A 24,655-nucleotide genomic window follows, 5' to 3' on the forward strand; every position below is an offset into this window, starting at 1 on the left:
TAACACAAAAGTGATGTACCCAAAATCCCATGTCGTTGTAAGTGAGGTTATGTTGTCTACAGTGCCATGTAGCTATTGCCTGAGCTAATTTTGATATGATCTGATCATTTTGTAAGTTTCAATGTACATGTAGGTCATATTACATGCTCCTTTTCATCAAAAGTACTAATAAATTGATTTTAAAATTTTGCCATGCCTAAAGCAAATTTTATTGCTTCAAAGAAATATTATTTAAATAAAAAAAAAAAAGATTCATCTTTACCCCATTTTAGTTCATTTTGAAGCTTAACATACAACCATCGGCCCAAACAAAAAAGTATTATGTGTGTTTACTGTCACATGCAGAAAAAAAAGGATACAGAAGGATTTTTTTTTACATTGGGTCTGTTGGTCCTTGGAGCAACATTATGACTTAAACAGTAGTTAATAAAAAATGGCAAAAAAAATTAAGGTATGGGATAAAAATTAGGGTAGGTAGGGGTACAGTAAACACACATACTGTTTTTCTTGGCCAAAGGTTTCTTCATACCGAGGTCTTTAAGTGGATTCAGTTCTTCATAGCCATTGAAATGTAATAAAATTTAAAATTGAAATTTGTGTTTCAGGATTGAAAGATACTTATATATAGCATATGTGTACATTAAATGTTTTGTTGACTTTAATTTTTGTTTTTTTTATTAGTGCCCTCACACAAATATATACCTTTTAAATTCTGAACAACCTTAATGATCTATGCAGATAATTGAAATCCATATGAAAAGTTTTGTATGGTTCAATACTTTCTGCAACATAGATTCTGAGGAAAAAAGTCTGTCGAACATATTTTTAAGCCATTTTGTTTTAAAGAATATTTATACCTTAAATAAGGCAAAAGAAAATTTAATATATATGTGTGGTTCCAGTTACCCGACTGACCCTACTAGCAGTCTGCACCTTTAGCCACTAGTCCGATGCCCCAGACTAGTAAATATTGATTGGGACGTCACATGTAAATTTTCAAAATTTTATATAGTCATTTCAGGCTGAGTGGCAGCACTGGCTTGTAAAATTGCTCTTGGGCCTGTAAAATAATATCTACACTCTACAGGCTAACAGAATCTTAACTAAAAAAAAATAAAAATTGAGCTCTGGGCCTGTAGATTTACCAGTTCATTTTGAAGACTGCATATAGAGACAATTTTGATGATTAGCATGATTAGTGTCTGGACTAGAAGTTGAAAAAGTTTTTGGCACAGACTTAACTAGAACCATTTGTTGTCATTTCTGAAGAAATAACTTTCAAACAATCAAATTTTGAGGATTGTACTTTCGATTTCAATAAATTAAATTCATAGATTTCTGTCATCTGAATTTCCATCAGGAGTATCTGTTATGACTAAAAGGCGACAATTCATAACAGATTGCATCAAAATTAACTGACTTTTTTACATCCTGACTTCTGTAAAATGGTGAACTTCCAGAATGGGAGTGTATAATACCGGAATCAATTTCAGTAAACACACAGATTTTTTCTGGATTTTGACTATCTTTTGAAAAAACAAAATTGCAGACCTACATGTAGCTTCCAATCCTATTTTTAAAAAGGATGTAACTGGAACCACACATTATGACATATATCTTCATTTGGCCTAATGTCGATAGACAGTTCGCCTTTAATTACTGCTTGAGGTCATTGATGATGAAAACCAGGGTTAGGGTAATGATGCTTAAACCCTTTCACAACAAATCCCTTTTTACCAGGATTCAAGCGTCAGGAAGCTAACAATAAGTTTCAGTTTACTGGGTGTTGGTAATGGTATACCTTTTTTCCCCTAAATTTTCTGTTATGACATTGAGAAGTTATTGAATGTTTTTCTTTTAAAACGGGATCATCATGATGGGCGTATTATGTGTTCATGGGGCAGCTGTTTATTTTGAGTTATTAAAAATGCTATTTTATAGTATGAACTAAAACAATTTCAAGGATTAATGAGTCAAAGCAAAGTCTACATGTAGTTGGCTTGAAATGAGATTAAAACACCATGGAAACAATCACATTAAAACCATACTTAACATATAGTATGGTGTTAGAAGATGTGGTATGAGTGCTAATGAAACATTCCATCCAAGTCATAATTGATTAAAGTCTAATCATTATAGATCTACAATGTAAGAACAGTCTTTAACAATTAAACACTTAAGCAAGCTATTCAGGGCCCCAAAAATAGTACAAAACAGGCTACAAATGTTTCATGAATATTCATAATATCATGTCAAATTCTGCTCATTGCAGCAATATAAATTATTACATATATATATGTATACTGCAACCCTATCAGTGTCAATAAAACATGTTGTTATGTTATAAAACTGTTTTCTTTTAAAAGCATTAAACATGTACTTTTGGAATGTGGGAGGTTTAACATCGATTGGGCAATCAATTCATTTGAAAATTAAAAAAAAAAACATTTTCATCTGGGAACATACATGTACATGTATATATTTATATATCATGGACATGTATTGTTAAGATTTATATGCTTTTGAGTCAAATACTGATAAAAAAATTAGGTCTATTGTTTGACCTAAAAAAATATGTATATTTCCAGTTACCCAACAGTTCCTTACTTTCTCACAAAAATAAAATAGAAATATTTGGTACTACATGTATGCCTTTTTGGAGCAAGTTTTTGAAGTGCTATACATAGTATTATCTGGAAAAACCTATGTGATGATAAACAAATAGCGATGGACTTACTGTTACATTGTGATCAACCTTTTATTTTGTTGATGAAATGCAACCATGAACCTAATATTATACAAAAGCACAGTTCAAAATACTTCATGATGCAATCAATCGATCAAGATGAAAATCCTGATACAGTCTTTTTTTTACTTTGGTTCTCACAGATTACCTTTTTTGAAGATAAAGATTATACACATCATTTACGTAGTAATTGTGGTTGTGTTTGTTTCAAATAAGACGTGATATATATCAACTGAAAACAGTGACCGTGACAACACCGAAAGATTTGCACGTCGGAATCGCTACGTACCTCCAAGAGATTTCCTCTGTCAGACATTGTCCTTCTCTGGCATAGTTCACCATCTTTCGTGTAAGGACTTGCTACATTTACACTCCGCAAACCAAGTTTCCCTGGCATACTTAACGATTGTCACATGACCAAATATTTCATATATGGTCATGTATGATTGCCAGTGAGACAACTACTAACCAGAGTCCAAATGATGTGAATGTAACCAACTTCGTCTGGAGGTCTTATTGACCTTCAACAATGAGCATACCCATATGGTTGTTAATGTCCTCATCCTTTAGTCTCTGGTAGAGAGTTGTCACATTCACATTGGTAACCATACCACTCTTATTTAGTCATATTTAAATTTAAAATATGAAATGAGAAGTTGATAACTACATGTAGCGGTAGAAAATGATAGAAAAAACATTGCTTAGGTTCAAAAATTCTTTTGACAAGTCCTGGTATAAAGCACTTTGAATTTCTCATTGCAATTTGCACATGTGTCATATTGTTTTTGTTTCCATAAATGTTTGTTTGTGTATTAAACTGTCTTGACTGTACCTCCTGTTATTGAGTTGTTATACTGTTTATGGGTTCAATGTTAGTAAAAGTCTCGCAGTACTAGTTCCAAAGGCTTTGAAAATTCAACTGGACGTTTGGTACAGTTAATTAACCGCTCTTAACATGTTTACTGGACCAGACTCCAACTAGCAGGACATTTATACTGACCTTTGCCCAGTGTCAGACACTCTTGTGAATGGTCCCATATACATTTGGGGTACTCCAATTGGCTTGAATTGAAAGGGAACTTTTGAATCTGTTTTTCAAATACAATAAGCAATTGGTGGAGTTTACAATAGCCCTGCTGTCTGCTCGATAGCTCAGTGCTGAAATATGAAAGCACTGAATTCCAGCCTCGACAAAACACAGATAAACTATATTTGGTGTACAGAATAATTGTTTAGTGTACTTTTTTTTGTTTCTTAAGTTTGGTTCTTTTGGAAGATATATTTGTACATTTGTATTTTTATCTGTACTATATAGTATTATTTAAAGGTTAGCTGTATTTGGTGCATGAAATGATTGTAAGGTGCAATGTCTGTCTGGCAAAATTCTTCAGACCTTGTCCTTAAATCATAGTTCATTGGTTAAGTTTCGATACCATTAGGCTTAGCAATTGGCCAACTGTATATTAGATATACTCGTGAATGTTAAATATATGTGGTTAATTCTATAGCATTTCTCAATGTGTAACTGTACGTTGAAGCAATGAATAAAGAAAGGACCATAATAGATTTGGGATGACTTGGATTCCGAAATTTATTATAACCGCTATCGTCAGCTTTAACATGGCATTAAACCAAAATTTAACGCAAGTGTTAATTCATCTCATTCTGAAGAATTTACATGCACAAACATTCGTAATAAATTTTAAACTGTCTGGCAGAATATATGACCGTTTTAGTAGCCATGGCCCATGATTCGCAAGACATTTCTTTGAAGTTCCAAAATGCTTTGAACTCTTCAAAATAGGATTTGATAACTTTACATTCGATCTGCAGGTTTTGTTATTGGATGCATTCTGTGAAACTGCTGCTTAACACTTAAACTTATTTGTTTATAATACTAATTTACGTGAAAATATTAACATATGAATACACACTAAAACAAATTTTCATAATATATAGTATGATTGCCAATGAGACATCTATCTACAGTGGCACTAGATACCAGCGGATAACAAAGTAAACAACAAAGCAATTATTATTTATTATCATAGACAATAACACATTCATGTGTAAATTTGTGACCTTATATGGTGAAATGTGTGTCAGAAGATTACAATTTGTTTGATCACTATCATGGAGACAACGCCCCATGAAAATGGATATGTCTAGCAACACATAAACAAGATCAAAAACAAAAAAATATTAAGATTAAAGTATCTATAAATGCTGTCATTATGCACGAAACCATGTAAACTGCATGCGCCATTGGGATATGCATAAACAATAAAAACGACACTGTTCTAATTTTTTCTGTTCAACAATACTTCTAAATGCCTTTACATTTGGAAAGACATCAAGAAACCATTGCTTTGGATACTGATATTTGTTTAAAAGCTAGCTGCTTTGTACTTGGATGATTTAGACTGGTTTCAAGACTTCTGATCTCTTCAGTGCAAAAGGATAGACTAGTACTGGACTGCAGCATGTCAAATAATACAATGGAAAAAGGACACTGCCAATTTTTTTTTACAAAAATGGGAAGGGGTTTCAAGAAAACATGGTAGGGCGCTACACCACCAAAAACCAACTTTAAAAAATACTATAACAGCAATGAAGGGTTACCAATTGGGGAAAACAATAGATAGAAGACTCCTGAGCTTGTTCTGGCTTTGAACAGACACATTAAAGGATAAGAATAATTCATCGAGGATCAAATTTTGAAAGAGATGAAAGGACCAAGAAAAAAGATAACCTTCATTTGACCTTTGGATGCAGACTCTTGCTCAAAAGAGATGTTGTTTTTGATATTTTTCATTCATGAATATCAAAAGTTTCGGACAATATTTATCTTCAACTGCTTTTCACACACAGACATAAATGTTTTTTTACAATCGCTCAATCTCTCTCCACAAACATGACAAATAATATACTATACATGTATATATAGTAGCCTTGAAATTAGGCAGATTGATTAAATTGTTTTAAAAAAACACCTACAAGTTATGATATCAATCTTGTGTCACAAATTTGCTGTTGAATCAATGAGAAAATTATGTGATTTTTCCTGGTCTTAACTATTGGACAGTTCGTTTCAATGGCCAATTTTGGTCAAACCTAAGATGGAAATGTTTTCTTGTCTGCCAATAACTCTGCATTTAAGAGTGGATGAATAATATGTCAAGTTAGGTCATCATGTCTTCCTTCAGATTTCAGCTTTGTCCAGGAACTTTCTTTGATTACAGTAATATGCAATGGTCATGAAATTTTTCAACAAGATTTAAAATTAAAAGAAGTCATGGCCTTACTGTCAAATTTGAATGTATGTTGTTCGTACATATGCATATCCGTTTTGTTTGCTGTAGCTCATTGCCAAGCACATAATTATATATAATTCACAATAGTATATACATCGTAGATATGATTATTTTAATATCCGTAGTATCAAAATTGACTTTAAGCCTGCAGATAATGGAGATCGCATTTGGCCGTTTGTGTTGTTGATTGTTGTTAGTAAAGAATGGTTGTTATGTCTCCCACACTGGCACATGTTGATGTGTTTCATATTTTAGTGGATTAGTTCTGTACATTTCCAGTTCCTAATTTGGAACAAGTTAAATTGAGAAAGGAAATAGGGAATGTGTCAAAGCAACAACAACCCGACTTTACAGCAGACAACAGATGAAGGCCACCAATGGGTCTTCAATGTAGTGAGGTACCCGTAGGCATCCTTCAGGCATTATTTGGCATACTTTTGACCCAGAATGAGAGTTTGTTTCATTTAATTGAAGCTCATTTGGGTCTTAAGTCATAATGAATTGATCTCATATATATTCAATGGTCAGTGGGTTTTGATCTGTTATCAACAAGTGTTTGTGTAGAAGACTTCACCACTTAATTAAACTGGATTATGCTAAAGAAAATTTATATATTCATATAATGTTCAAAAATAATAGTTATATATTATATTGAATGTTAACGATATCTTTTTGAAAACTCAGTGCCATTTGTACATTAGATAAAATTTACACATATAGTTCTTGACATGATAGTCATCTCGTGCGATAATATCATCATATAGATAAAAGAAGATAAGGTATGAGTGCCAATGAGACAACTCTCCATCGATCCAAGTCACAATTTTTATAAGAACAAATGTTGAGCTTTCTAACCGTCTGACATGATTATATGTACACAAGGAAAAAAATGAATGAATTAGAATTTTACAGAGCAGCAAAATAATTTATACACTTGGTAACTGGACGTGTAGCCAATGATATGTTTGCAAAAGAGTATGACAGTACGTCAACCTGAAACATCTATGCATTCAATTCTCAAGAAAATTTCAATTCATAAAATCAACAACTTATTTACACGTGTATGTATGAAAAACACACCTAATACACTTTATTACATGTATCTAACAAAAGTGAATTTGATTTGATTTGATTTGCTTTAAATTTACATTTTAATTTCAGGATGTGTTTTGCACTTAACTTTTTATTCACTCATTTATTGATTTGTGCATTTGATATTATTTTAATAATATATGTCATGTATGTACAATGTTTTTATTAAGACATGAAACTCAATATGGGCTGATCCATAAAATGTGCTGTAAGATTTCAATTTGAGAAGTGTAGCAATGTAATTAAATATTTGCTGTGTCAATCTATGATTTGATGTTTACAAATTATATTGAAATATTTTTTGTGTACTTCAAGTGCCATTGACACTAGCAAATGAACAATTACTTTGCATCTATATGTTTTAATGCAACAGAAGCTTAAGGGACTCTAAAATAAAATAAATGCAAGATTATTTAGTTTTCAAAATTTGTGCTCAATGAAATTAAAAACTGAAAATTAAGCACTATGAAATGTACTGTAACTTATACTCATTCAAGGTTGCATTAAAACTTATTTAGCACATTTTACTTGGAACAGCCTGCTCTTCTGCTTTCTATTTTCAGATCACTTACAACTTTTGACAGAGAATCATATTTCATTTTCTCGCTACAGGTTGACGCGACCAAGAAGTTGCCAACATTATACTTGATCGACTCCATTATAAAGAACCTCCCAAAATCTACTTATCCCAGTTTCTTCTCGCACAATATAGTCAACATATTTTGTAATATGTTTGAACAGGTTAGCATCAGGTTTTAATCGATAAAAATTTTATGGTGAAGAGTAAAAAAATATTTTTGGAAAAACAATCCGTTTGATAACCAATAAAGTTTCAAGCAGGATTACTTATTATTTAAATTTATACTTTATTGTGACGATTTGTTAATTTTTTATGAAAGAGTGTGTATTTGAAAATTATTATGTACTGGTGATGGTCATGTTTTATATGTCTGATATTTTAAAGTGGAGTTTTAAGTTTGCATGTATTTGAGATATGAATTGCTAGTTTAGCTTGATTTTTTTCATTATTTTTTTTAAAGAATTGCATTGTAAAATTTGACATTTAATTCTTTGAAAAATATTTGACTATTCCATGAAATATATAAAAAGAAAAGTCTAGTTCATATAAATGATCCTCTTAAAGATACCAGAGAATTGATCAATTGCTAATACTATTGTCTTATCCTTTTCATAAGTTTTCAATTTAGATTTTTTTTTACTGTAGTAGTTCACATCTCATAAATATTCATACTTAAAATTCTGATTTTCTGTCAAGCAAAGGAAACAAACAAACAACAGATGTACAAAGTGTTAACAGTTTGAATAACAAACATAATTTGGGCATGTGAATGACTTCACTTGGCATTCATTGTCGGCATTGTTAGATATATTATTTACCTGTTAACTTTATTTCACTATTGTTACAAGCCTATATGTGTGTCACTAGAATTCAAACGGAATATTGTGTACATGGAAAATTTCTGAATATTTCTAGAAGTTATAATGAAATGGTTTCATTTAAATGAAAAGATATGTGAAATAAAAAGTTGTTTTCATCTGTGAAATATTCAAGGATGCAATAAGAATATTGAACACCATTTTGCATATTTCGTCTTCATAAATGGAAGTGGTGTTAGGATCAAGTTGAAAATGAAGAATTCGGTGACAATAAGCAAAAGATAGAAAAAGACTGAAACTGCAAATAGAATGTATTCAAGGAGGCTGTGTTCCTAAAGATTAACAAATAAAAAACAAGCAAGGAGGCTAGGATCTTACAGCAATCTTCATGGATTTTATATAAAGACCAAAAACAACATTCATTTAACAGTTTAAGCTGGAAAATTATAAGCGACACCTGAATAATTGTTTACAAAGTCAGCTAAGAGAGCAGAAGGAAACTAGAAAAGAAATGTGAATATTAAACATCTCCAAGGAGCTAATATTAGAAGAAGAGGGCAACACTTACACTATTATTCTTCAAATGGAAAAAAACACATCTAAGGACGTTTGATTGTCTAATGCATTGTTAATAGTGAAAAGAAAATTCGAATCACAGGTCATTCCTATTTGAAAGATAATAGGCTATTTTCTAAAGGAAAAGTGATTGAAAATAGAAGAAAAGAAAATCGAATGATTTTATATGAGAATGTTATAAGTGTCGGTGAATTCAAAACTAAAAAAATATTTACTGAGAAGATGGCTGCTAGTTAATGTCTACATGTACTTGTAGCAGATATATCTTGTAACAATAGTGAAAGAAAGTATATTTAATTTAAAAACGTTTACATTAAGATTTACACAAAACATAAAATACACAAATACAATAGATGACAGTACAGTTGATGGTTTCTTAACGTGTGTTTAGAAATATTTTTTTTTATTACACTTATATAATATAACAATCTAAAAAAACTGGTATGTCAACATGAAAATGACACATTTGCATTTGGTAGTTGTAAAATATATACTGTAAATTCAGAAATTAATGCTATATTTTTTTTGCCTTTTAATATCTGAACATACTTTCATTTCCCCCTTGTCCATTTGATGTCAGTATATATTTTTACTTGCACTATGGGTGAAAATAATTGTTTTTACAAATATATCTAATGAATTCCTGCTGGATTTGCTGATACACATATCACATTTATTAATCAATAGCACACAACAATTGTTCACACAATTTTCTCGATCCCTAAAGGTGGTGTGAAAAATTTGTGTCATTTCTATATTCTCTTGTAATGTGTCAATGGTGGAGAAATGTGCATTCAATTTATTATTATTTATTTATTATAAAAAAAAAAGAAACAACTTTGACATACAACTATAAATAACTCTAGAAAATATGGGTATTTATGCAAAACACAAAATTAAAACCTCATGTGATTTGGGGTCCTTGAATAGTAATAAAAAGGTGTATGCAATAATTTCTGAATTTACAGTAGTATAGTTGTATAAGAGAAGTCTGGAATAAACCATTTTAAACCAAGTTGTCACACTATAAAAAAAATATTACACAAAATAAGATACAAACATATTAAATATTATCCTTGAAAAATACCATTGAAAGATTATTACATATAACAGATATATATCTGGCTGAAGGTTTTGACTACACTAAAGCCTGTAAAGTTTTTGGACATAAATTTTTCTACCAGCATTTTCTGTATATTCACCATTTTTTAAACGTCTATTACTTCATACATGTATAAACTAGCTTCTGATTCAGTTTATAAAAAAAAGGGAAGCTGAATATTCTGGATAAAAGCTGCAATTAGACTTTGTGAAAATGATTTTTTTTATTTTCAACTTTTAACAAAAAGCCTGATGTACAATGTATTTTTATAATATTCTTGCACTGGTATTTTTTAATATTCTAATTATTCTTTTGAAAAATACACATTATTTGTTTTACCTGTAGAACCTGCTGTGTTTAGAAAATTGTTCAACTTCAAATTGTCATAAATTTCTCAACTAAAACAAATCACGTTGTCCGTCTCCCCTTTTTTGCACCAAATTCAAGATAAGTGGTACACTACATATCAGGGTACCACTACTATGTACATGCCAATGTTGTCCTTAAACATTACAATTTTAGTGTGATGCCTCTTGGACTGTTTCATTCAAAATCTACTCACAAATGTTGGATTAATTAAAGCAAGGACTGAAATTGTTTAGAACAAGGGAAAACATTTGACTCTGGTCATTTTACTTTGAATATACATGTACCCACAATTTCACAGCTATCAAGTTGTCAATCTTATTGCATCACATGTACAAAATGGACTATTTACTGGATAGAAAAAAATCGATTGTGTGCTTCTAACTATATGGAAATTTGTACCAAGTATACTTTGTACTGATTGAATCTGGTGTAAAAAAATAATCGACCAAACAGTTCAACACCTGTATCTATGTCAATTCAAAAAAGAAAAAAACTGTTTTGAAACACAAATTTAGCACAAAAACCTTTGCCGTACTATAAAGATACAACTTGTGAAGAACAGGGTAAAAAAAAATATACCATGAACAAAAAAACTGATGGGAGAAAAGCAGAAAATTAATGGATATTTCTGACAAGTTCAGACTGACCATGCTGACTGCATATTCTATTGATCAGCATCATAATGTTATTCATTGTATGATTATAAATTTAATGCAGCATCACTTGCATCCATCGTCTGAGCATCACTTTGCATCTGTTGCCATGGCATCACTTGCATCCATCTTGGGCTAATTAGTAGAAGTTTATTGTTTTCAGTTGAATGACAACATCAGTGGTAATGTACAGAGAAAGGTTCAGTTTCCATCAATTTGCATCTCTCAAGTTTTTCATGTTCGGCCAAAATGCATGGAAGTTTAACTAAGTTATCATGGTTATATTCAGCCAAACATGCTGTTGACAATAATTGAGGTTTTGTTCATTACACTTTCCATTGACAAATGTTAGATAATCTGTCTCGCCAACAACTGTCTGAATTGCAAATGATTCAATGTACCAGCACAAAAGTTGCTCTTCATATTTGTGAAACATGTTAAAGGCTATAGACGGCAATGTTTTTTAATATAGATAGATTGTCCGTTTTAGGAAAATAATTTGACTACAGTTAAAAAGATCTGACAAAAACAAAAATCCTGCTCCAAGAAAACCAATTGGAATAACATTTTAGATTAAAACATGTGTATTAACAATCAGGTTCAAGTTAGTTTTTATTGGTATCTTCAAACTTTTGGTTGATTGCTACTGCAGTTGGAGAGAAAAAAACAACATGAAAATAGTTAAAGTGCAAAAACTCCCGTCAAGACAGTCTGGCAGAACAACAAAAATATTTTGTGAAATAAAGATCAAATCTGAAAAGAATTGTTTGTTTTTCTGTAATTTGTTATCCATGCTTCACTTGGCATCCATATTGTCTTCATGGTTAATATTAGGTAATCATTTACTTGGTAATAAACATGATAAATAAAAGTGTTATAATACTAATAGCCATTGAAACAATGACCCAATCTTTTTTCTCGTCAATAGTTCATAAAAAGAGATAGGAAAAAATAATTTCAAACATTCTTTTGGTTCATAAGTTAGTTGTTGAGTTCATTTGTGTAGTATTTGATATGTTTATGGCTAAGATTTATGTGTGGACAATTCCTCAAAGTTTGAAAGCTGGATTGGTCCTCACTTTGAAGTAAGCTTTCAGTTTGGATAGGATTCTGCCACCTAAATTTTGCACTTATATATTTATACAATTTAAGAGTTCAAAAGAAAGCATTTATTGACACAAAAGTCACTTTTTGCAGCACAAGATCATTGTCAGTTTGTTCAATTTTGTCATTACAATTAGAGATAATAGCTTTCAGAGCAACAACTTGGGCCCTTCAGATCTTGATTGTTTTTCTTAGCAATTGTTGGTTTATTAAAACTAGTACCAACATCATTTGAAAATGTAAGATAAATTAATGTTGCCAATGGCCAATGTGAGCATTTGGCATCTGTCGTCATCTGTTAACTTTTTCAAAGATCACCTTCCAATCATGTTAATGTTTGGATGTAACCCTGCCTGTCAACCAACTAGAGTAACTGGGGTAAAAAATAGAAAATTTTAAGTTGTGTTCATTATCTTTAAAATTCATATAGATGCAGAAAATCTGACAAAATGCAAACATTGCTTAAGATGTTGAGTTCATCCTACTGACATTATTTCAAAACTGTCTGACCTTAACTTTCAAGACTGATTGCCCTTAAAATGTTGAATTTTTCCACTTTTTAAATTTTTGCTCTTTGAACTTTTGAATAGAAAAATTATCAACAAACCAGATCTCTTGAAGTTATTGCCCTTTAATGATGATTTTCCCCCAAATAAAACCTTAATAAGTAATAGCTAAAATTAAGGTAAATGTACACAAGATTAAAAAAAATGAAAAAAAACCCAACCCTAACCATGCTTTAAATGAGTGCTTTTGGTGCTGTCATGACCGGGAGAAAGTCCTGTTTATAACTTCCTAGCAAGTTTTTATTGTAAGTGTGAAAAAAGAGAACTGTCAATGCAGTGGGTTCCCAAATTTTTGATAGTAAGATTGAAGGGAGAGGACTTTATGCTTTAATCTACTCATCAGTTTATTATAGCCTTGTTTAAAAAATTCAAAAAGGGAACATTCATTTCATTATGTCTAGTTTATTATTGGTTAACCAGTATATTACTATGACTGTAATCAAATGTGGATCAAGGATTATGAAAAGGGATGGAGTTAAGTGAAATGGGAACTGGCAAAAGTCTTGCATTTGCAATAAATAAAGCTTTATTGGGAAGTGGTTACCCTAATAGGACCTCTGGTTAATTAGGTTGGTTGATTGCATTAAAGATGTGTTGAATTTCATTTGAGATGAAAAGCACTTTGTTATCTCCTCTGAAAATACCATAACTTCCCAGAGACCATTTTATGATTTTTATGTGAAATATTAATTTGCCTCACTTGTACCCATTGTTCTTGTGCAATATATACCTACAAATGGCTCATGTGTAACTGATGTCAAATTTGCATTGAATTTTATCACTGTGATATAACTTCTTTCATTGAAGATTTTAAAAAAAAACTGATGCAAATCCATGATTTCCAATAAAGGGGGCCAGGTCTGTCAAACTAGGTAATGCTGGGAATGGGACATTGCCTTGATTGGCACTGAAATCCAAATTCTGATAAGTTCTGACTTTATGTGGCAGATTTGTTCATCGTGTGGGGAGGGGGGCTCCCACTTGGTTTAAAAGTAATTGATCCAATTTATCATTTACATTAATATTACGTCGGTGAGGATATAAGTTCACACTTGCACTGTCTGTGTTGGACTCCAAAATCAAATTATACAGATTTTCAGTTGTACTGAAATTGGATAGCTCTGTCAGGATTCCTTGGGTCCTCCACCAACAAAATGACTGCCACAACTTGGCTGATAGTATTGTAAGTGGTTTCAGAGACCAACCAATCAATCATACATTTCTGTGAACAAGACCAAGGAGAATTTAATACTAGTATGCTGATAGAAAAATTGAGTTTGTAGCAAAGAAAGAGGAAGACAAGTTTTTTCAACCATATTTTAACAAATTCAACTTTGAAAGCCAAGATGCCTGCCACGCTTATATAATCACATTAGGTGAAGTTCTTAAAATCTGCTTGGTGAATCTTACAAACCAACTTATTTTGCTAAGAGTTCAAAGAATTGGTCTCATTGACTTGTTTTGCACTGCTATTTTGGGTTTATTGACTAAATCATGTTGCAGGAGTTAAGGTCTATTTTGAATATTTGAAGGATATTCATGTAGGTGTTTTTCTAAGGTTGCAGGTTTGCATTCATTCATTATTGAATGGATATGGTGTTTGAATCTGAATATGTTCATGATGTTGGTTGAAATTTCTTTACTTGGAAATATCCTGGAAAAAGAGCGCTTGTATGTGAGCATTAACTTGCTGCCGTATATAAAAATTGTTTTTGTGTTCACCAGTTAATTGTGGAAACGGGTTTCACCTTCAGGTAACATTGCCGTTAATTTTCAATATAATTTGATCCAAAAAAATAGGTAGATGAAAAGACTAGACAGTGTATGTTTAAAGTACGACAGACCTGGAATCAACATTTTTCCAGTAGAAGGATGTATGCCTTGGATGTTAGGGTGAACAACATTGACCATGCATGGCCACTGACCGCACCACCACCTAGTATGTCCAGTAGTATCCATGTCAATCCTAGGTTTCTTGCACAGGTAGGATTCTGTCAAATGCTGTCCACTCATTTCTCATTTTTATGTGCTTCATTTCCATCCTTTTAATTTAAATTGAACATAATTTTGATATATTAAGGGGTTCAAAGTTCATATGATTTGCTAAATTTTGATATAAAGAAAACATTTTGTCAAGTGTTTATTAGTAAGGAAGTTAGTCAGTAATAACATATAATAATCAAATTAAATGCAGGATTTAATCAAACTTATTGGTGTTCATCAAGTACTTACTTTCTAGCATGTAACAAAATCAATTCTTTGATAAATAAGGTCCATCTCCTTGGTGAGGGTGGGACCAGGACCTATTTTTGGACGTTGGGTTTGAGTGTTTATAAAATCTGGATCGATCTTTTCACAATCTGGCAATTCTTTATTCGGAATGTTTGGATTTAAAAAAAAATTAATTCTGTACCTCCTGGATTTTAGGATCAGGACCCCACCCTCCTTGATTAGTTTATGACTAAAATAAAAGATTGAAAAATATTTCAACAAATACTGAGAAGCCTTTCTGATACTGAAGAAAAATTAACATACTTTAGTACATATATTGAATAATGTAGGATCATCTAGTGGGTCTCATTGGGGTGTCTTCTAGTGGGTCTCATTGGGGTGTCAGGGTTATGCAGGATTGCCAAATTTTTGTAAGTGTGACACGTGAAAGTCAAACTATTGTGCAGTGAAAACGTGAAATGAAGACTGGCAGGACATGGGAAATTACAAAAAAATGAGAATTGTTAAGTACATAATGTTTACGGGATACAGGAATCTACACCCCCTTTCTATAACTGTCCTTGCACACAAATTTGAATGCAAAGTAATAATAACACTTTTGATGAAAAGCCCAGTGTTGCTGACGGGTTTTATAAGCATCTTTTCTATCATAAAAACCCTTTAAAAAACAACATTGAAATAATTTAAGAAGGGTGGCTATTTCTTTAAATTTGAAAAAGTTGCCCTTAGATTATTTTGTCTGTTCAATTTGGCCTTTTTAATGTTTTTATTTTTGGCTTTCATAACTTGTCACACTAGAATATATGTTCTGTAAGTTATTCCAGGTAAACACATGTAAGGAGTATAGCACTTCAATAAATGTTGCATGTTTTATAGTTAACAGGAAAGTAAATAATGTATGTATGATTGCCAATGAGACATAAAAGATCAGGATGTAAGCAAGTGTAGGTCATGGTATGGCCTTCAACAGTGAGGAAAACTTTTCCATATTGTAAGCTATATAAAGGCCTTGATAAAATGTAAATCAATTTGAACAAGAAAACCAACAACTGGATTTATGCTTTAACTAAAAACAAATCTGGCAGACAGCAACCATTGACTATATGGAATAACATGCTTTGAAACACCAAATGATCAATTAGGAGGCATCCAACATCCAATGGATTTAGTGTAAAAGACTGTAAACAGTCAGGGGAAAACATAACCTTATGCAATGACTAGATACTGGACAGATTGTAGATCCATGATTATATACATGTATATAACAATACTATTTCGTCTACTTTTTGTCGAGCCTTCGACTTTAGTCGAAAAAGCGAGACTAAGCGATCCTACATTCTGTCGTCGTCGGCGGCGTCAACAAATATTCACTCTGTGGTTAAAGTTTTTGAAATTTTAATAACTTTCTTAAACTATACTGGATTTCTACCAAACTTTGACAGAAGCTTGTTTATGATCATAAGATAGTATCCAGAAGTAAATTTTGTAAAAAATTATTCCATTTTTTTCCTTATTTTACTATAAATGGACTTAGTTTTTTCTGCTGGGAAACATTACATTCACTCTATGGTTAAAGTTTTTAGAATTTTAATAACTTTCTTAAACTATCCTGGGTTTGTACCAAACTTGGACAGAAGCTTGTTTATGATCATAAGATAGTATCCAGAAGTAAATTTTGTAAATAAAAAAATCCATTTTTTCCATATTTTACTTTTAAATGGACTTAGTTTTCCTGCTGGGAACCATTACATTCACTCTGTGGTTATAAAGTTTTTAAAATTTTAATAACTTTCTTAAACTATCCTGGGTTTGTACCAAACTTGGACAGAAGCTTATTTATGATCATAAGATTGTATCCAGAAGTAAAGTTTGTAAAAAGATTACTCCGTTTTTTCTGTAATTTACTTTTAAATGGACTTAGATTTTCTTACAATCATAAAATAGTAACAAGAGGAATATTTTTATTGATTTTTTTCCTCATTATTGTTGAGCCTGCGATTTACAGCAAAAATAGGCGAGACACTGGGTTCTGCGGAACCCTTACAAATTTTTAAGTATTAATCATCAAAAAGCAAATGCATCTATATAAATATTCTGTCACCAAACACTTTGACAAAAATTAGTTGTCTCATTTAATTTTCATTAAAAAATACATACAAAAAAAACCCAAAAAAAACAAACTTGAACCACATAATTTATTGGAAAAATGTCATTGGATATTTATCAGTTTGACAAACTTTGATCATTGAGAAGATTGATATTTCCACAATGAAAGAACATGAGCCAGCTGTTTTTGTTTCAGAGTTATCTACCTGTAATGTAATTTCCCACCTTAAATCATTGATTATGTTTTTAGCAAAAAGAAGAGCAAGGTTTACCCTTGCCTGAGGAGCCAGATGATGAGGATGAAGCTGAAATGAGGAGACAACTGATTGCCAAGCAAGCAGAAATATTGAAATTACAACAGAAAAGACTAGAATTAGAACTGAAAGAAACTGAAGCACGTCTCAAATCTCAGGTAAAAACGGTACGTATTCAAAACTGAATGCATCCATTGACAAAACATCTGCAATTTGTTAACTTTTGATGAAATTGCAGCTATTCATTTTTTTTTTAGACTGACTGTGAAAAAGCTTTTTCCAAAGCACAAAAAAACTTATATATTAATAGAGAAAAAGAGGATATGGGGTATCCATCAAAAACACAAAATTAATACATGCTCAGCATCAACAACAAAAACACCGAAACCAAAGGAACAGCGCTTTTATTGCTTTTCTTCATCTGATGTTTTGGTTATATGCACTGGTGAGTTGCTGTCTCATTAATATTGATATCACAGACAATAAGGTGTGATGACTGAGAAGGAAACAGCTATCAACAAGAGTCATCTGTATACCCTTCAACGATGAGACAAACCCATACTATATAGTGGGATTAATAAAAACCTGACATAAAAGTGTCAAGCAATAAAAATGAAAAACAAAGCCTGTTTTATTACTTTTAATTCAGGACATGTATTTTAAGAAAAATCAGTGAGTCTGGTCAAAGCAGTAAAAAAAAAGGAATGTGACACATAACCCAACAACAACCATTTATCAATGTCTCCTTTTATTAATAATATTCTGTTGTTCTGTTTTAGCCTGACTCATCAGATTCAACTGACTTATTTGTTGGTGTAGAAGCACCAGCTGAGACAACAACTTCTATATCAAGAGATCCTCGGATACAAAAAGACCCTCGAATACAAAAAGATCCTCGTCTAAGAGATCCCAGAGTATGTAGGGATCCAAGAATGAGGTCAAAGCCAGCACAGCCTGAACTTCTCCCTAGTAGTGAGGAACAACCTCAGTTGACCTTTTTTGGTCCCAGCACTAATGTTCCGTTGAATCAGTTTGGTGGAAGGGAAACAGAGCCTCCGACATTGTTGAGTGAATCCGCTATGCCACCTCAAATTACACATCAGCCACCTGTCATGACTTCTGGTACAGGAATGTTGCCGTTTCCAATGCCTAGCGCCTTATTGCCACGGCCAATGCAGACCGCTTCACCGTTTTTATCTGAGTTTGGTAATCAAAATAACCAAGCCATACCAAGTATGAAACATGAACCTATGGAACAAAATACATTCAGTCCGAAAAAACAATATAAACCAAAGCCTGATGTAGAAGTCAAAAAGGAAAAAATTACTCCGGAAAAAGTGAATTCTAGCCCAAAAGGATTAGAAAGCACAGTTAAAGTGAAAGTTGAAAAAAGTCTAGGTGTATCACCAAGAAAAAAGAAATTAGACCCGAGAAAGGCTGCCAGTGAAACAAGAGTAAAAGAATCCAAGGACCAAGAGGTAAAAAATTTAAAAGCAACGAGTAGTCAAAGTCAGGAAAAAGTTAGAAGCACAAATAATGACACTAAACCACGCCATGAAAATCATGATAAGGGCAGAGCAAGAAACAAAGATACTCATGATAAAGGGAAATCACCTAATGACGAGGAAAAAGTAAAAAGTAAATCAAGCCCTAGTGAAACTCAACATAGTAAAAATAAACGGACTAGGGGAGACTCGGAACGTGAAAATCGGAAAACAAGTGAAGAAAGAAATGGAAAAAGCGAAAGCAGAGAACGAGAAAATAGTTGGAAAGATACTCGTAGTCGAAGGAGTAAGTCGCCAAGAAAGAGCAGAGAAAGGTCAAGGTCTCCTGTCAAAGAGACCGTAAAAGGATCTAAAGTTCAAACGCGTAGTAGTAAAAGTAGAAGTAAGACTGATTTAAAACAGGACACCAAAACTCAGAATGAAGAACCCATGGAAGAAACACATAAAATTGAACATAGAAAACCCATATCTAGTTTGCCAAGGATACCTAAGCGTACCGGTACAGATGTTGATGAAAGAAGAAAGGATAAAGATCAAGATGAACGTCGACTTTCTGGTTCCAATAAAAGGGATCTTGATGAAAGACGCGATTATAGAGATGGAGACTCTGGCCGAAACAGTAAAAAAGCCAGAATCAGTCAGGAAAGAGGCGTTCCTACCATGGAACCAGTTCACATTCATACCAAGCTAAATGAAGATTTAAGGTGAGCAGAACATTTTATTGGGACATTATAGATGAGGGCTTTGACTGGGGTTCTTAAGTTCAATATTCTTCAAATTTCTACATCTTTATTTATTTTTAAAAAATATTAAACATAACCTGTACAATGCTCATAAAAACATTTTAGTTATTTGGTATTCTGTAATTGGGTGATTTTTTTATGCTATACATTGTTTATTTCTGTTATTATATTTATACCTACTTTCTGTTGTATTCCACAAGTATAATTTATACTTTAGCACAACATTTATACTCTCTACTTATTTGTTTTTGTTTAATTTTTCTTTGTAAAGTATTATCTATTCTGTTAATCCCAACCAGACCCTCATAAATTATATATGGTTCAAAAAAAGAAAAGTTTCTCAGCCATGAGATAAAAGCCTGTAGATAGCATGTTTATTCCTAGACAGCGTTAGTTTATGGCGTCATAGTGTTCTCACTCTTCTTGCCTCTATGTGTTAAGATATTAAAAACCATTCTCAGACGAGTAACTTGAAATGGAATATTACATCACCAATTTCAAAGATTAAAGCAACATTAAAAAAATTAGAACTGATCAATTATAAATAGCAGAATTGCTTGTAACATCAGTAGATACTCACAATAAATAAAATCAGGTTAATTTTAAGATATACAAACTGTAGACACAAATCAAATAGAACATAAAAAAAAATGCAAAGGAAGAAATAAGCATGATATCATAAGTATGAATATCTTTCCAAGAGAGCTTTCAGTAAATACAAATAAAATAAACAATTAAAAGTGCAATGTTAAAGATGTGAAATATTCCATAACAAACATTCTTGTTTTGAATCACTGACTGTCCCATAACAGACCTGCATCTGCACCAGTACAGAAAATAAGATGTGGTATGAATGCAAATGAGACAGCTATCAACCAGAGTTCTATTGAACTGGATGAAAGCAATTATCAACTTCTAAACATTCTAAAGATTCATTGTTGAATTTTTACAATTTCTTAATTTGTTATTTTTTTTCAGTGCCTTATTTGGAAATGAAGACCAGGATTACAGACACGCTGATACAATTTCGCCCAGAGGAGGTGGGCAGGTAGGATGGGCAAGATACAAGGCTGATCATCCACAGGACTTCGACAGTCGTAGATCAAGTATAGAAGACATAGATCAGAGACAAGATCCACTCGATCAGAGACACCAAGCACCCAAGGTTCCAAGAGATACTGATTTCAGAACACCACCCTTCAGTAGACCTCCAGGTCGAAGTCCTGGTTATAATGAACCAGTGCAAAGGATTGGACAGCCTCCTTCTGAAGAGGATGTACCACAAGAATTGAGAATTGAGAATCGAGAACAAATATTAAGAAAAATGGAAATGAGAAGAAAGTCTGGAGAACTTAGTCATCAGGAACTTCAAACAGTTTTAAGAAGCTTATCTGAATTTGATACTCTGCAAGAACAAAAACGACATCACCATCCAGGACATGAACCGCCTCTTCTAGAACCTGAAATTCATAGACGAGATGAAAGAGTACTGCCACTTAGACAAAACGAGCCTTTGATGGAGTATAACTCACCTGGAAAAGCACCTATTCCTCGACAAAATGAACCGTTGATGGAGTACAGTTCTCCTCGAAAAGACAGAAGTCACCAGCATGATGCAGATATAAGAAGGGACCAGTTTAGAGGACCTGATAGACCAAAAGATGACAGGGGTCCAAGAGAGGAACCAGTAAGACCAAGCTTACTTGGACCTGGACCTGGTCCTAGATTGAATAAAGAGCCGGATGTTATTGGATCTGATAGAGACAGACCTATCCCTGGTCCTGACCCTGCTATGAATTTTGATGTGGACCTCCGAAAGCCCCCTCAAATGGATAGAGGCCCACTTATAGATAGGAGACCTGATGTTGAGGTAGGAAGGTCACCAGTAGATAGACCCAAAGAGGTAAAACCAAGTCTTCTAGGCCCTGGACCTGTTATTTTAAAGGAGAAAGAACCATTGATTACCCCTAAACTAGATCCTGTCAAACGTGATGTAGAGAAAAAAGAGAAAGTTTTTAAACCTAAAGAGAAGAAGAAAGAAGGTGCTGGACTGGCTGTAGGAGCAATGTTGGAAATGTTGAGATCAGAAAATTCTCCAGATAATTCACAAGATGCACCTATGCCCAAGCCTGTAGTTCCCGATGCTCTCAAGGCTCCTGCAAAAGAAAACCGTGAACAAAAAACTCATAGGGGATCTCAGAAAGAAGAAAGAAGATCAAAATCCCATAGAGAGCATGGAAGAAATGAAAGTCACAGAGATGAAAGGCGTAGAGACAGACCCAGAGATGATAGACGTAGAGAAAGGGATGCTGCAAGAGATGAAAATCGTAAAGATGGTTCTAGAGATGAAAATCGTAAAGATACTCCAAGAGATGAAATTCGTAGAGAACCTCCTAGAGATGAAAGAGTACCACGTCTAGTTCCTAAACCTATTTATGACCCTGACAGAGATGACAGATGGATGATGCCAGGAGGGGTGAGGATAAAAGACGGAGTACTGAATATATTCCCTGATGGCACTGAAGAAATTGTTGTAAATGGTCAGCCACATCATTACAGAATGGGAGGACCAAAACGTATCATTCCTTTTAAAGGGGATCAGTTGGAAGCTTTCATTGAACAAACAAGAAGAACGCTTCTTATAAATGGTACTGCTGTATACAAAGTTGCTGACCCAGTGAAGGAAGTTTTCTGGGGCCCAGGTCCTAATCAAAGAGCTCAAGTATTTTATCATGGAAATCCCAGGAACATGTGGATTGATGGATTTTTGTATAATTTGCGCATAGATGCACCACCTAAAATAATTCGATTCCGTGATAAGGAACATACAGTTTTGATAGATGGGCGAGATGGAATGCTATTGATAGACAAAAAAGAATATGGAACATATGGCGGGAAGCCAAGATTTGTTCGTTTGGATGATGAAAGAGTAGAAATGAGATTTACTCCTCCGCCTAAAAATATAGTCATTGATGGATTGCAATGCCAGATAAGACTTGATAGAAAAATTCCTTTTATTGTAATGGATGGTGTTGCAAGGGGTATTCGATTCGATGGACCCCCTAGAGATGTAATAATAAACGGACAGAAGTTTTTAATTCCCACAGACAGGGCAGTTGAGGTCTGCATTGATGGAATATTTCATATGGTAGCATTTGGAGGTCCCTCTCATGAAATTATTATAGATGGAAATTGGTATGAGTTGCAGTTTAATGGACCCCCAAGAGAAATAACTTTAGGAAATCAACGGCTCCTGGTTGGGCTGCCGTGTCCACCACCAGATGTGAAAATCTTAGACCCAATTGAAAATCAGACCCTTAAAGAACCTGATGTTGAGAAGAGTGGAGGCAAACGTGACAAGAGACATGGATCAGATGACAGAAACTCACCATCATTTGGCCAAAAAAAGCCTGTATCCATATTAGACATGGATATTGCAAAACCTCCAGGACTTAGGAATAAGGACAGATTAAAGGGATCACCTCTGTATGATGAAAGGTCCAGAAGTCCAGATAGTCATAAAGATAGAAGACATAGGAGACATAGTCCAGACAGAAGAGGAGGTTCTCCACAAATTAATGATCAGTTTAATGGACCCTCCATGAATCAAACTGGTCCACCTCAGCCTAGACCACCGTTTATACCAGGTCAGCCGTTTAATCAAGGAGGACCAAATCAGCCATTCCAGCCTGGACCCAATCAACCATTCCCACCAAATCAGCAATTTCCAGGTCCAAATCAGCCTCCATTTTCATCAGGACCAAATCAAAGATTCCCACTAGGTCCTAATCAACCACCATTTATGCCTGGTCCAAATCAGCCATTTCCATCTGGACCAAATCAGATTTTTCCACCAGGTCAAAATCAGCAAATGCCAGGTCCAGGAGCTATGCCACCTTTCCAAATGGGCCCAAGGCCTATGATGCAAGATGAGGGTTCTCAGGGTCCACATCCAATGTTTCAACAAGGTCCTCAAGGCCAGCCATTACAGTCTATGCCTGGTATGCCACCCAATATGCCAGTGATGAGTCAGTCTATGCCTATGCCAGGTCAACCTATGCCTATTCAAGGTCCACCGGTGTCTGTTGCAGGTCAGCCGTTGCCAGGTCAACCAATGATGCCACCAGGATCAGTTCCAATCAGTGTCATGAATCAGCCAATTAATCCAGGTTAGTCTAATAAACTTAAGAAATATGTTTTTAAACTAGAAAAAACACAACCATATTACTAGGGGGGGGGGGAATAGTGACAGAGAGAACTCAAATCAGTGTTCTATACAAGTCAACAACAACTTGCAGTAAGGTGCAATTTTTGGTAAATTTTGAAAATAATATGGAAACTCCAGAAACTTTTTTTTTTCTTAACCGAAATGCTTACATTTTAAATATCAAACACTAGGACATGTCTTTCAGTTATGAGAATTTGGATATACTATTTGTTATGTATTTACTTATTGAAAAAGACTTTATTTAATAGATTCCTATTCACAATACCATGGATTCATTATTATTCTTGGGGGTTTTACCAGTTTAAACGTGAACAACAAATTTAATGTCAAAAGAAGTAACAATTATTTACTGTAAATTCAGAAATTATTGCATGCATTTATTATTGCGATTTTGTCATTTTAGACTTAAATTTGATTTTATTTTTTGCGATATACAGAAAAAACCTGTTTTATTCATATAAAAAAATTCAAAATGCGAGGCTTAATTATTGCAATTAAAAGATTAAAACCCTGTCGCTGTTTTTGCAATAATAAAAACATTGCAATAATTTCTGAATTTACAGTATATATATTTTGCAAATTCTTGTAAAACCATGAAATCAAATACCCTTGAAAATAAATGAATCCTTTAAATTTGTAATTCAATTCTAGTGGTGATCGTAATCTT

At 33.2% G+C, this 24,655-nt stretch overlaps 1 protein-coding gene across 3 annotated transcripts in view; it reads left to right on the forward strand.

Moving 5' to 3' along the window:
• LOC134697294 (pre-mRNA cleavage complex 2 protein Pcf11-like) overlaps window positions 1–24,655 on the forward strand; it is a 36,745-nt gene that overhangs the window by 1,241 nt on the left and 10,849 nt on the right. For 2 of the 3 annotated variants that reach the window (XM_063559470.1, XM_063559472.1), the window contains exons 2-6: window positions 7,765–7,893; window positions 14,721–14,903; window positions 17,509–17,679; window positions 18,292–19,721; window positions 20,739–23,929. In XM_063559470.1, coding sequence (XP_063415540.1) covers window positions 7,765–7,893; window positions 14,721–14,903; window positions 17,509–17,679; window positions 18,292–19,721; window positions 20,739–23,929 — 5,104 coding nt within the window. The remainder of the gene's footprint in view (window positions 1–7,764; window positions 7,894–14,720; window positions 14,904–17,508; window positions 17,680–18,291; window positions 19,722–20,738; window positions 23,930–24,655) is intronic. The other variant, XM_063559471.1, reaches the window with a different exon arrangement.

This window comes from Mytilus trossulus, chromosome 14 (genome assembly GCF_036588685.1).
Source record: "Mytilus trossulus isolate FHL-02 chromosome 14, PNRI_Mtr1.1.1.hap1, whole genome shotgun sequence".
Taxonomy (NCBI): Eukaryota; Metazoa; Mollusca; class Bivalvia; order Mytilida; family Mytilidae; genus Mytilus; species Mytilus trossulus.